The 14,427-nt window shown below is 43.2% G+C and overlaps 1 protein-coding gene across 1 annotated transcript in view; it reads right to left on the reverse strand.

Annotated features, from left to right (window-relative positions):
* PCCA (propionyl-CoA carboxylase subunit alpha) overlaps nucleotides 1–14,427 on the reverse strand; it is a 287,256-nt gene that overhangs the window by 4,444 nt on the left and 268,385 nt on the right. Inside the window, exon 23 of the mRNA XM_082058341.1 lies at nucleotides 1,301–1,378. Coding sequence (XP_081914467.1) covers nucleotides 1,301–1,378 — 78 coding nt within the window. The remainder of the gene's footprint in view (nucleotides 1–1,300; nucleotides 1,379–14,427) is intronic.

Consider the following 14,427-nt stretch of genomic DNA (forward strand, 5'->3'; position numbering starts at 1 on the left):
TAAGAGGTTAAACAAAGGAAGCAAAGATGAAAAACTAAATGCTGGCAAACATTAATCAAGTGAGAAAATAAATTACACAGGAATTAATGCATGAAATAAAATAATAAAGTGGCAATGTTAGAGCAACAGGAGAAGGCACATTCTCCCTCTCTGCATTTTTTTTTCTCGAGACCCAATTTTGCACGAGATGCACTGGAAGAGGCAAGTCCCAGGCCCCAGCCTCAGAGACAATCTTAGAGCTGTGCCAAATAAGCCTTTCTTGTAAACACACAAACAGTCCTTGGCATGGAGACTCATCTGGAGATCTGAGCAAACAGCAAACCTTGCCAGTGGCCAACCTCGTCCCTGCCCTGGGCAGCCCAGGCTCCTTGCTGCCTCCCCCTGGGCTACGGGATCTTGCCTTGGGGTCTGTTCTGTTATTTTTAATAGCAAAATGGCAGCGCTTCAGGGACAGCAGAGGGGCAGACAAGAGCTAGGACAGGCTGGGAAATGCAAGATAGAAGACATAATCCAGATTGCTCTCCCTTGGAAAGGGATGGAACAGGGGCCCATGTGGAGGTTTCAGACTGTGAATTATGATTTGGCACGGGGATGCTCTGAGGCCCTGATTTAGGGGCTGAAAGCCCCCAGACCAGATGGGGTTTAAGGCATGCCCTTGTCATAGAAGCTGAACCAGTTCCCCGCCCAGAGCACTGGTTTTGGTACATCCTGCACTGCAGGAGGAGAGTCCCAGCTCAGGGGCTGCAACACTGATCCCCCTAGAAGCAAGACACCGCAATGCACACGTAGCCTTGCAAAGCTTAATGCATTTGCGGATCGAGGTTTCATATTTAGCAGTCAGGGTAACTCTTTTTCTCATTTTCCTACAAAAGCACTTTCTGTGCCTTGTTCTGAGTATGGTTTTAATGTGAAGTTGTTTGCCATTAATAAATTAACTGGCAAAGAGATCTCTCTTCTTCAGTTGCTCTCTGGAAAGATGGAATTTGGAAAAACGGTCTGCAACACCTTTCAATTAAACTTGGCATTGTAACATCATAGAAAACAAATCATTTAGGAGAAAAGGAGTTGTATAAATTTCTGAAGCCAGTAAAACTATTTCCTGCTGTGCTATCTAAGGCTCGGGACTACTTAACTGCATTCACAGCAGATGCAAATGTTAAAAATTAAAGACACCTCACTTCGACAGACTTACAACAATCAGACTTAATTCCTTAACAACCAGAATCCTCCTTTTTCGCTTTTTAAATTCTATCCTATTTGACAAGTTGCATATGGTTTTAAGTGCCCCAAGGTAGCTTACCTTGCCTGTTTTAGCAGCAATCATACTGTTCTGCATTTTCATTGCTTCAATTACACAAATCTCTTGACCTTCTGAAACCTGGTAAAATTAAAGCAGTACAAAATGAGGACAGAGGATTTGAAATGCTCTGTGTATGATTCTTCTGAAAAATAAAGGGATTATTTCATTAAATGCTAAAAAGACTTGCATGGGACAAGACAAGTCAGATGGCTACACAGTCACGACACAAACCACAGTCACGAATCGCAGTTGCCTTTGAAAAACTAGTAGCGGCATAAGGAAAAAGGAATCACCTACTTAAAACAATCACCCCAACAAACCTGAAAGGCTCCTCTGCCACCCCATCCATTCAGCTCCAACTTCTACAGTTCGTGTTTCACATCCATTGCAGTTTGACATTCAATCTAGAGCAAAATATCACCTATGCAGTTTTGGCCAAAGGTTTCTTGGTGCGCGTGTGGGGAAGCACGATCTGGGAGCTCTGGCAACACCCATGGGGATGAGGCTCAGCAGAAGGTCACACCTCTGGACATGGTGGCACCTGATGGCAGCTGAGAACTGGGGGATGGGAACAGGCCTGCAAGGAACTGCCACCTCTTGTCTGCAAAGGAGGCGTCACAGAGACCAAACCATCATTTTCACCACAGCCGACAGCTCTCAAAGGGAAACATTCAAGTCCCTGTGCCTCCCAGTCAGATCCTCCCTCCAACACCGTGGTCTGCACTGTGCAGGGGAAAACAAATCACTCAAGGAATTACGGTGGTTGTGGGGGCTGCCTACACATGGGAGGAAAAACACAGGATTCAGAATGTATCCCTCATATGACCCAGTGATCAGCCAGTCATCCCACAAAGACAGTGTGTTCTGGAGAGGGAAGGGGGCCGGGCCCTACACACTGGTATTTAGGACTTGCGTAGGTACAACCCTCGCCCCTCGGGGACGCCTGGGCTCCCAGTGCCCACTGCCTGTCTTCTCATTAGGATCTTCTCCAGATTTAGTCTGCCATCCACTCATCATCCCAGCAAATTTGGGATGCCTTCACTCTGATGATAAAGTTTCATCAATGAGGGTCATTTGAGAGCCGCAGAGATCTGGTCTATACGCTGTTGTAAATGCTGGCGCCCTCAAAATGTCTTTACATACACACACACATATACATATTTTTCTAAGTAGATGTAAAATGAATAATAATAGATTGGGGAATGACCTATCAGAGAGCAGCGTAGGGGAAAGGGACCTGGGGGTCCTGGTGGACAGCAGGATGACCATGAGCCAGCACTGTGCCCTTGTGGCCAGGAAGGCCAATGGCATCCTGGGGTGTATTAGAAAGGGGGTGGTTAGAAGGTCGAGAGAGGTTCTCCTTCCCCTCTACTCTGCCCTGGTGAGACCACACCTGGAATATTGTGTCTAGTTGTGGCCCCTCAGTTCCAGAAGGACAGGGAACTGCTGGAGAGAGTCCAGCGCAGGGCAACAAAGATGATCAAGGGAGTGGAGCATCTCCCGTATGAGGAAAGGCTGAGGGAGCTGGGTGTCTTTAGCTTGGAGGAGACTGGAGGGGTGACCTCATTAATGTTTACAAATATATAAAGGGTGAGTGTCATGAGCCAGGCTCTTCTCGCTGACAACCAGCGGTAGGACAAGGGGTAATGGGTTCAAACTGGAACACAAGAGGTTCCACTTAAATTTGAGAAGAAACTTCTTCACAGTGAGGGTGCCAGAGCACTGGAACAGGCTGCCCAGGGGGGTTGTGCAGTCTCCTTCTCTGGAGACATTCAGAACCCACCTGGACACATTCCTGTGTAACCTCATCTAGGTGTTCCTGCTCCGGCAGGGGGATTGGACTGGATGATCTTTTGAGGTCCCTTCCAATCCCTAACAATCTGTGATTCTATGTTTAAGGACAACTGTGTACCACTTTGGAGGAATATACTGTCTAAAAGACAGGTGTGAAGTCAGAGATCAAATGCACATTGCACGAAGTACATTCTGACAACTGAATAGTTTTTTTTCCTAAAGTGTGCACTAGTGTTCAGCATTTCCCAGTGCTACTCTTGGCTAACGTCAACTGTACATTTTAAGCAATGAAGATTGAGAAGCATTGATGTCTGCCTACGGATGCTGAGCGAAACAGAAGACAAAACAATGTATTAAAAGGTGTTTACACACCATTTCTCCAAGAAACTGCCAGCAGCAATACGATGGGCTTTTGGGGGTGAATAAGGAAAGCGCTTGCTATGGGAACATGGTGTGCGAACCGGATACAGGAGAATAACCAACACTTCACCTGCAGAAATTCCATCCCGAGCTTCAGGTGAGCATTTAAGTCATTAGCAGTGTCAAATTCAGTGAGTAGTATCAAAGCCTTGCTCTTTGTCCCCGGTTATTTCCCCTCTATTCCATTTCCCTGTCTTTTGTCTCCCCGTTTCCACACCTGCTGCTCTGCCTGTAGCCTTGTCCCAGCAGCTCACTTGCTTGCTTTCTTTTTCTTTCTTTTTCTTTCTTTTTCTTTCTTTCTCTTTCTTTCTCTTTCTTTCTTTTTCTTTCCCTTCCTTCCTTCCTTCCTTCCTTCCTTCCTTCCTTCCTTCCTTCCTTCCTTCCTTCCTTCCTTCCTTCCTTCCTTCCTTCCTTCCTTCCTTCCTTCCTTCCTTCCTTCCTTCCTTCCTTCCTTCCTTCCTTCCTTCCTTCCCCTGTCTCTCTTTCTTTCTTCCTTCCTCTCTCTCTCTTTCTTATTCTTTCCTTGCTTTTCGTCTTCTTCTCCCTACCTCACTGCTCAGCTTTTCTTCCAGCTGCTCTGAACTTGCCAGACATTTTTGAGGTTAAGAGAAAGCTATGAATATCAATTTCGAATTAGGAGAATTGAAAAGAAAACAAAGGCAATAATGTTTGTCTGAGGTTTGTTTGGTTGGTTTTTTTTTAAATAGCATGTTTCAGAAACAAATTTGCCATCCTCTGGTTAAACTCAGCTATCAAAAAGCCAAGAACATGGGCCTTCAAAGGTTGCTGAAGGTCGAGATGCTGAGGAGCGCAGATCTGAAGTGAGTGGCCTAATTTCAAAGGCACAAGAAACTCTCTTCAAGCCCCAGCGTGATTCGGTTTGCCTAAGCGTAGCGTGGCTTCGTCAGGGGGCTGGTGCGCAAATGAACCGGCCTGCAATTACCGCAGAGTTCTGGAAATACAGCTACTGGAAAAGCGCAGGATCGTCTCTGCACGTCCTACGTACAGCACTAAAATGCCAGGAAATGTGAGCGGTTGTGTCATGGAAATGTCCATGGATCTGAATTTCTCCTCGGTTTTGTCCCTTTCTCAAAAACAAAGTTTTTTTGTGCTTTATATAATATCTGCTGGGATGATGACAAAGGAAAGGGTGTCTGGGAAGGATAACCCACAAGACATATAGACAAAATACCCATTTAACATCTCCTAGTCTTACTAATTTGGAAGGAAGGAGACACTTTCAGCACATGTGAAAATGCTGTGTCAGTGCTGCAATTTGTTGAAAATTACCTTGGTGAAAGTGTCACTTAAGCACAGAAGTTTAATTACCGTTCTTATGTTAAACCTTCAGAGCTCCACTCATTGTGTTGCAAAGCGGTAAATCCTAAAATGAGGCACTTGTATCTCTCTTTTCTCTTTTTTCAGTCTTTTGGGCTTTGTCCAATTTCTTTCATTCCATAATTGCACATATCCTTTTGCCTGTCATTTAGCCTGCAAATGAAAACCGCAGCAATGTGTATGAGTTCTTGCTTCCTAACTTATTTAAGGATTTATCTGAACCATTTTTGATGCTGCGTTTTCATCACATAATGTATTTCTTTCAGTGGATGGCAAACCAATGTAAACCACCATCTTTACATTTCAATTTAGAGAGGCCTCAGTGATGACCCAAATCTGTCAAAACAGGCAAATAAAATCAAACAAAAAAATCCGACTGATCGGAACCAAGCAAAATAAAAGGGCTCCTTTCCTTAAAGAAATAAAACTCGGGTATCTTTCTCACAGAGTTACGCTACAGACCAATCTACCATTTACATTGCTTGGAATAGAAAAATAAATAAGCTATTAACTATTAGACCTGCAGCCTGTATTTTAGCAGTTTATTTCTGTGCGGTGCAGTTCAAAGTATCTGCTCAGTTTTGTTCTCTACAGACTGAAAAGGAAAAAAAAAAAGAAAAATATAAAATAAATAAAATAATAACAATAAAATAAAATAAAATAAAATAAAATAAAATAAAATAAAATAAAATAAAATAAAATAAAATAAAATAAAATAAAATAAAATATAAAAAACCATGGAAGAGGAGGGTACTTAACATCTCGCCGTTGCTGACAATTCCGATGTGAATTTGGGAAGAGTGAATGGCCGTGTTTGCGTAACTCGGGGGCTGCAGGGTGGTTGTTTTCTCCTCTGGCCAAAAGGTTACGCACAGGACAGGGAACTGTCTCCAGTCATTTCCCCACCAAGCGACTCCCGACACGGGGTGGAAGCGGAATTTGGGAAGCAGCAACCCCTGAGCCGTTTCCCTTGCGCTTGCGGGAGGACCATAAAGACTAATTGCACTTACAGATCGGCCTCTGCGACACCCAAGGGACACAAAAAGGCAGCGCAGACCCGAGGGCATCGCTGCCACGGGATGGTTGTGAATCTGTACCCTTTCCTCGGACTTTTTGTGCGTCACCCGGCAAAGACTTAACGATTGTGACAGGACGTCTTCAACCTCGGGCTCACAAAATGGTCACAAGCCCCGCAAGTCTTTCTGATAAACCCAACGGGGGCTGATGTATTTCCCCCGCTCCCTGTCTAATTGGTGTAAAGTTTGCGGATCTGAATCCCCCACCTTTTATCCCGCTGGCCGCGTCCCCTCCTTTGACGTGAGGTCAGGGTTCACATTCGCATCCGATTATCGAAGTGGCGCTCATTAACCGGCAGCCGGCCCCGCACCAAAACGAGTTCGCTGGAAGGGGAACTCGGCCCATTTACTCAGCAGATTTTAGCATTTTAAGGAGGCCTGAATGTCACACAGTATTGCTACGTTTTGAGGAGTTTCAGACATCTCCAGCTGATGATTAATTGTGAGTGATGGGAAATAAAATCCAGTAAAGCCAGCTGCTTGCCATGGTCGGCAAAATTACTATAATGGATATAGGCTGCCAATTTTCCAGTTTTACTGGCAAGTCTTCCAAGTGTAATTAAGGGAAGTTATAAATGATATGGAAATCTATCAAGTCCCATTTATTTTCAGAGGACTCTTTCCCCTGAGACTTTTATCTTCAAGCTTATAGTTTGCTTTGTTGTGCTAATGATTTAAACCACTTCTTATTTCTGATTAAAGCCCCCAATATCCTTCATAAGAAGTTAGATCCACTTTACCCAGAGGGATTTAAAGAAACAGAAACCTTTTTAAAGTTGTGTTTGTTAACTGCGCTGATCCCTCGCCTCCTTTGCGGAGGCAGAACAGAGCATCCTCCATCTTAGGCACCTCGCTGCCCTCTGGATTTCTGCTTCCCACAAATCCTGAGGATTGGGAAAGATCTGGTGGGGGAAGGGAGGGAAAAGAGGGAATTAACAAAAAAAATAAAATTAAAAAAATCCACCGCCAACAAACCCTCCGAATCCTAAATCCTCCAAAAACAAAGATCAGAGGTGCTGCCTTAGGCACCGGGGGTTTAGCACAGGGTGGTGTTGCTCACTAATGTTGTTTGATTTGGAATAAAAGCATGAAAATGATGTGCAAAGGCCTAAAATTGGAGATGTAAAGGATGACTGCACAGTATTCCATTTCTCAATTTCATCCTTCAGAGCCACAAAATGGGGGTGATACAGTTACTGGATGAGATTTACAGTAACAGCTGTGGTCTTCCCACACAAGGGAGGACCTTCTAATGGGCTAAGGTCTGTTTTGAACAGACGGGGAGTAGCAAAACAAGGTTCCCTATTAAGGGTGTGCAGTAATATTCCTGGTAAAGAAAACGAGTAGCGGCAGTCAGATTGCTTTAAGAGACCTAAATCTCCTTTCGCCGTCTAAAAGAAAAAAATAAAACAAAATAAAGAGCTATTTTAGAAAGCGCTAACTGCTAAATAAACGAAAGGCATGTAAAGGTTTGGGGTTTTTTTTCTTCAGCTTCTTGCTACCAACTGTAAAGAATGCATAGGAACCAGTGCCAGGGGCATATGGCTTTCTCCTGCGCTGAACATTCATACAAAAGACAGGTTCATCAGTCATTGGAGTATCTGGATAAAAAATTAGGTCCTGATGGATGGTATTTAGAGCTTACCTGCTGCTAGTACATTACCAGAGAAACACGGGTTTTGAAACCCACATGACACGAGAAACCGCAAACCACGGAATAGCCCACGTGCGGGCGCGCTCCTAACGCCCGCCAGGTTATACGAAATAAGAAATAAGCTATTTAAAACCCTCTGCCTAAAACTGGGCCCGCTGCAAGGAACCCTGGGTCAGCCCTACACAGGCCAATTAATGCACAGCATCTGCTGTATAGAAGCCGTGCATGAAGCACTTCCGAATGATTTCAGCAATTAAAAGAAAACTGTTTCCTGCCTGTTCTGACAGCAACTGTTTCAATGCAAGACTGAGCACCAAATCATTGTGTGCAGCTGAAAAAATTAAGTCTTTTTTTTTTTTTTTTTAATCTTGTGAAAAGGGGGTGGGAGGGATGAAGATTTCTTAAGGAATCGGATCGTTCTTTTGTTGTCCGACATTCTGTGTTTTTCTGCCAAATCAGACAGAAGGCTCCGAGGGTTTACGGGGCCCTCTACAGTATCACCTTCTGGTGCACTGTGGCTCCCTAAAAAGATGGATCAATATCAACCCTGCTGATTTGCCTACAAAAGTGAAAATCCCTCAATTACATTTTTAAGACCATTATATTTAGAACACAGGTGCTCCGATGCGTAACATTTGTAAGGCTCCTTGAGCTCAAGGGGAAAAAAAAAAACAAAACAATAAAACAAACAATGACAGCCCTAAGCAAAAAAAGGATCTTCGATCTGGTTAAAAGTGAAGCGAGAAGTGGATTTTATTGATATCTCCTCTCTCAGCTTTGGGGAGGCACCAAAAAATATCCCTCCCAATTTCCACTTTGCTGCAACTTGTGTCCCTACAGAGCCCGGTAAGTAGGAAGGGGCAACGCAAGACGGTGCCACACGAAATCCAGTCACCCCCTCTTGTAGCCTTCTGCAAAATAATTACAAACACGCGTCTTGTTTGTGCTTGTGCAAACCCACCGAACAGCGACTTAAGTCTGCACTCGGTATCTAAAACCCTTGCGAAGACACTGGGATTTCTGTTTATTTATTTATTGTTTAAGCTTAGTCCATGCTGGTATCATTCCCTTCCCAGCTTTTTTTCTCTCTGACTTGTTGGCAATCTGGCAGCAAGCATCCCACAAGAAAACAAACCAAGAGGAACTGGATGAGCAGCAATTGAAATTCCTTGACATTGTCCATTGCCATGTGAAATAATTAGTGCGGGTTTTCCCTTCTTTCCAAATTAACTCTGAAACCAGAGCTACAGAGCCGCAAATATAATTAGCGGCAATAAATAGTAATTGACAAATCATTATTAAACTTCTTTTTTTTTTTTTTTCCTTTTTGCCCCGCTCCTTTAACAAAGATAAGCACATCCCTAATGTTGTGACCTCTGATTAACCAAAGGTCAGTGATGTCCCCCTGACAGCAACAAGCGCTGGTCATTGCACCCCCACTTATCCAAAACACACGTCCCCGACGGCTCCTGAGACCCCGGCAGAGCCTTCCTGAGGCTGAGCCTTGTGCGGCTCAGCCCAAAGCCGGGCTTAACTCCCAGCACAGCAAGCTTTAGCAGGCAGCTTTTCCAGTAATGGATAAAAAGTTGCTTATCGTTTGAAAAGGTAAAGCATACCAATAATAATAATAAAATAATATAACAATCTATGATTTCTTTACAAAGGAGTTTTCCCCTGAGAGGAAACTCTAGTAATATTGAATATCTGTACCTCATCACTGGAATAGGATTTCATTCTTAATTACGCCACACTCATACACAAAGCTGAGACTGCACAATTGCATAAAGATACAGAAGAAAAATCGAAGTAATGTATAAAATCTAAGCAAAGTAAAATATAAAATTTACATAAATATATTATGATCAATTACTACCGTTACTTTTTTTTTTAATGTAACCCTAATTATTACTTGTGCTATAAGAATGGTGACATTTTTGAATGCTTTTACACTTTAAGCTTCACAACTGTAAAAAACGCTTTCATTTCCTATTTACCAATATGTTTTTTTTTCCCCACAAAAATACACCCCCCAAAAATCACTTAATACACAGATTCATAAAAACTACATTAAATTCATGACACTTTTGGTCAAGTTTACAAACCCCTTTGAACAGTTAATATTTGCTCTGGAATTGCCAAAGGACAGGAGGGAGGAAAGGAGGCAAAGGGAAAGAAAAAACAGAACAATAAAAGGAAAAAATTCATGCATAACAGAAAAACCTTATTTCAATTTAAGACTATCTTACTAAATTATTAATTGATACCATATTTGTCTGTATGAACTGTAGAACTGTTCCTTAAGCAAGTAATCTTTTACTGTTTTTCCTCGTTGTTGTTTCTCTGTTATAAATTCCAACCGGTATAAATACGGGTATAAGATAAGAAAGAACAAGGTTTTTTTAAAAAATATTTTGGGTTTTTTTAGGATTTTAAGGTTTGAAGGGTAAATATGATTTAAAGCAACACGCTGATGGCAACAGGCGACTTTATAACTGCACCTTTTCTTTCACAAGAATGAACGATGCACTGAGGTGCAGCATTTGGGAAACTGGTTTTTGCTTTTTATTAGCGAGCATGTCAGCAGTAGAGATCATGCAAAACACCTTTTTGCCATAGCAAGGACTTTCCTAAGCTTGTGAAATAGAAAATTGTGGAGGAAGATTTTTTTAAAAAAAATATTTTATAAAGAAAAACAAGAGAAATTGAAATAACGTGCATGCAACTGAACGAGAAATGCAGTTTAGAAGAACTGGAATGAAGTTTAAAACATCTTCCTGCCTTGTTTTTAAGATGGGGAATCACTGTCAGGGATGTGTTTTTTAAGTTATACAACTGAAAAAGCAGCTTTCAAGATACCCAATTTTGAAATTACTAAGGATATATATTTAACAGCTGACAGCTTGGCAGAAAAATCAGCCCATGCCATATCAATACCCATGGCCACACTAGCACTGATTTTAAACAATAAGAAATTTTGATATAAGTCAATTTTAAAAGTGGTTTGGATGGTGCTAACTTCCAAAACCTGGGGTAATCTTGAATTACTGGAGAGAGGAAATTTAGAAACTTGGGTCAAAATAATGAACTGCCCTCTTCTCTTGGCTGTAGTCCTACCAAGATTCAGTGATGCCGGGCTGTTTACACAAAGCTGCTTTGCTTTTATATATTTACGGATGGGGGGAATCATTATAGCGATTTAGGCTCCCAGCACTGGTGCTGGCTTATTGACCAACGCTTGGCTTAGTGATGCCACCTGCTCTGCCTAATTTAATTAAAAAAGAAAAACAACCAACAGAAATATACAGCTAAAAGAAAAAGACCCACACCTTTGCATTTCTGACAGACGGAAAACAGAAAAAGCAAAAACTATATTCACAGGTGAAAATACAGCAAAGGCTACAAGGCAGCCGGGACACTTCAGATGTTTTGTTGTTGTGGACAGTTCAGACTGCCAAACTCAGTTTTGGGAGCACTTTTGGGGCGGCTGCTTTAAATGGGGTACAACAACATTGCTTGCAGGTGCCTCCCTATTTCCTGCCCCCCAAGCAAAGCAGTGAATTTGTGCAGCTTTAGTGGTTTTGACGGCGCTGTATCTCCCCAAATGGATGCTTCCTATATAACGTGGCTGCATTATCGCGAGGAACGTAAGCTAAATTTAAATCTTCTCTCCCTAAATAATATTAATCTTCTTTCCAGTCAGACAGATTCCAAACCGGTTTGTTGTTTATGTTGCTTTCTGCTTCTGAGTGGCTTCATTGTCTTTCCAGGAATAACTGAGTGACAACTAATTACAGTCTTCTGATCACATGAAGGAAAATAGAGTAGAAAGTAACTAAAAAGCTAAAAAAATTGGCAGTATCACAAGTTCTGCTTCTCTCTAAATGACAAACAGCACTTCCCCACTGTGTTAGTAAAATCTCTAGATCATCTTACAGACAAAAGAAAATAAATTCCTTCCATATGCAATATCTTTTGGCAAAAATGAATTGAAAACTGCTTATCAGACCAGCCGGATAAAGGATGCTCACACAATCTTCTCTCGGGCTTCATCAGGCCAAAACATTTTTCAGCAACAGCAGCCAAACGAGAACGCCTGTGCTTCATGGAAAACAATGACCCAACGAGCGAGGAAAACTAATGCCGAGATCGGCGTCGCCTTCTCTTTTGGCTGAGGACACACCGAGAGGGACCAACAAACACCATACGCCTCACCTGACTGTGCGTGATGCCCTATAGCCGAACTGTGGGCAACAAACAGGAGTTTGCAAGCACGGCCATTCGGGCAAAGACGAGATGTCCCTCTCTAGGAGTTTCTTCCCCATTTGTGAAGTTATAGCTGAAGGAGGGGGACGGCAGCCCGGAGCCACCGCAGGCAGCGCGCCGCTCAGAGGAAGGAAGGAAGGAAGGAAGGAAGGAAGGAAGGAAGGAAGGAAGGAAGGAAGGAAGGAAGGAAGGAAGGAAGGAAGGAAGGAAGGAAGGAAGGAAGGAAGGAAGGAAGGAAGGAAGGAAGGAAGGAAGGAAGGAAGGAAGGAAGGAAGGAAGGAAGGAAGGAAGGAAGGAAGGAAGGAAGGAAGGAAGGAAGGAAGGAAGGAAGGAAGGAAGGAAGGAAGGAAGGAAGGAAGGAAGGAAGGAAGGAAGGAAGGAAGGAAGGAAGGAAGGAAGGAAGGAAGGAAGGAAGGAAGGAAGGAAGGAAGGAAGGAAGGAAGGAAGGAAGGAAGGAAGGAAGGAAGGAAGGAAGGAAGGAAGGAAGGAAGGAAGGAAGGAAGGAAGGAAGGAAGGAAGGAAGGAAGGAAGGAAGGAAGGAAGGAAGGAAGGAAGGAAGGAAGGAAGGAAGGAAGGAAGGAAGGAAGGAAGGAAGGAAGGAAGGAAGGAAGGAAGGAAGGAAGGAAGGAAGGAAGGAAGGAAGGAAGGAAGGAAGGAAGGAAGGAAGGAAGGAAGGAAGGAAGGAAGGAAGGAAGGAAGGAAGGAAGGAAGGAAGGAAGGAAGGAAGGAAGGAAGGAAGGAAGGAAGGAAGGAAGGAAGGAAGGAAGGAAGGAAGGAAGGAAGGAAGGAAGGAAGGAAGGAAGGAAGGAAGGAAGGAAGGAAGGAAGGAAGGAAGGAAGGAAGGAAGGAAGGAAGGAAGGAAGGAAGGAAGGAAGGAAGGAAGGAAGGAAGGAAGGAAGGAAGGAAGGAAGGAAGGAAGGAAGGAAGGAAGGAAGGAAGGAAGGAAGGAAGGAAGGAAGGAAGGAAGGAAGGAAGGAAGGAAGGAAGGAAGGAAGGAAGGAAGGAAGGAAGGAAGGAAGGAAGGAAGGAAGGAAGGAAGGAAGGAAGGAAGGAAGGAAGGAAGGAAGGAAGGAAGGAAGGAAGGAAGGAAGGAAGGAAGGAAGGAAGGAAGGAAGGAAGGAAGGAAGGAAGGAAGGAAGGAAGGAAGGAAGGAAGGAAGGAAGGAAGGAAGGAAGGAAGGAAGGAAGGAAGGAAGGAAGGAAGGAAGGAAGGAAGGAAGGAAGGAAGGAAGGAAGGAAGGAAGGAAGGAAGGAAGGAAGGAAGGAAGGAAGGACAACCACCTCACTCTCTGCCATCTTCCAGCTGACGCCCTGCAAATCTGAACTGCCAGACCCAGTCGCGAACAGAGCTCGCTCTACAGAACGGGAGCTACTTTAATTCCCATTTCTCCGGCACGCTAAAGAAATCAAGACTTTTCCCAAGCAGAGCAACAAAAAGGGCTGTATTTATCAGGGAGCTGCAGCTCCCTGCCCATCACGCCTTGAACAGCTGTAGTGAGTGAGCCCGTTTCTGACGGACAGCCAAGACGTGTAATCTGAATCACACCATCCCACTGCTTATTCAGTGCCGAGAGCTGATGCCACCCTCATCTCGCTCGCTGCCTCGCCTTTTTCTTAAACGTTTTGACACTAGTCCTGAAAAGGAAGGATTTAAGTTAAACCCTTTTCAATAACGCAAACGTGTTTTTGCAATTAAAGCCACACAATTAGCGTTGACGAGCTCAGGTCAGCAGAACGTAGATTATGCCGTTCAAATGTTCTGCCGCTCGGCGCCTCCAGCAAAAAGCTGCAGGAGAGGAGCAGAAAAATCTCCACGCGATATTTAACAACTTGTGCTCTGAAACACTGCACCACTTGTGAATTTGTGGAGGGAGGTTCATTTATTTGTTGACTTAAAATCCCTTTGGTTCTGGCCTCCTTCTCCACTGGTTGAAGACAACAAGAACTGTTATTCAGCACAAGAAGGCTGGTAACATCTAGCAGAATTAACTTGTCCAAATAATTTTGAATTTAAAAAGGTTCAAAATCCTTGCCTTAAAAATTTCCCTTCGTTTTTCACAAAAATAAAAGCATTTGTTTAAGATCTCCCTCACTCAGCCACTCGTACAGCCTAGACACAGCAATCACAGATTTCCCTGTCCATGCGATGACCTACTGGTTCATTTTAGTTGAATACTGCTGGTTTTAAAGGTACAAACTGTGTGTGTGTGTGCACGTTTAGATCACAAAAGTAGAAAGCTACGTGTAGAAGCTAAAATAATTTATCTCTTGCTAATTTTTACTAAGCTGTATTTAGTTCTGTTTTCTCAGAAATGTCTTTATTTCATTAACACAAACATTTTCACCTACAGATTTTAATACTAACATGATGACTCCATTCTCCTGAACCACATGTTCTAAAACCAGAAGTGGCATCACAGCAAAATGTAAGCAAACATATCACTGTACTAGCACAATTGATGATCACCACATCGTTAAGTGCAGCGCTAATTTTGGACTCGAGATCTTGATTACATTTATACAACATCTCTCAAGAAAATCTGGGTTTCATTGCCATAAATTATGAACTCCGTGACTAAAGCT

The sequence above is a fragment of the Streptopelia decaocto genome, assembly GCF_964273445.1.
Source record: "Streptopelia decaocto genome assembly, chromosome: 1".
In the NCBI taxonomy this organism is placed as follows: domain Eukaryota; kingdom Metazoa; phylum Chordata; class Aves; order Columbiformes; family Columbidae; genus Streptopelia; species Streptopelia decaocto.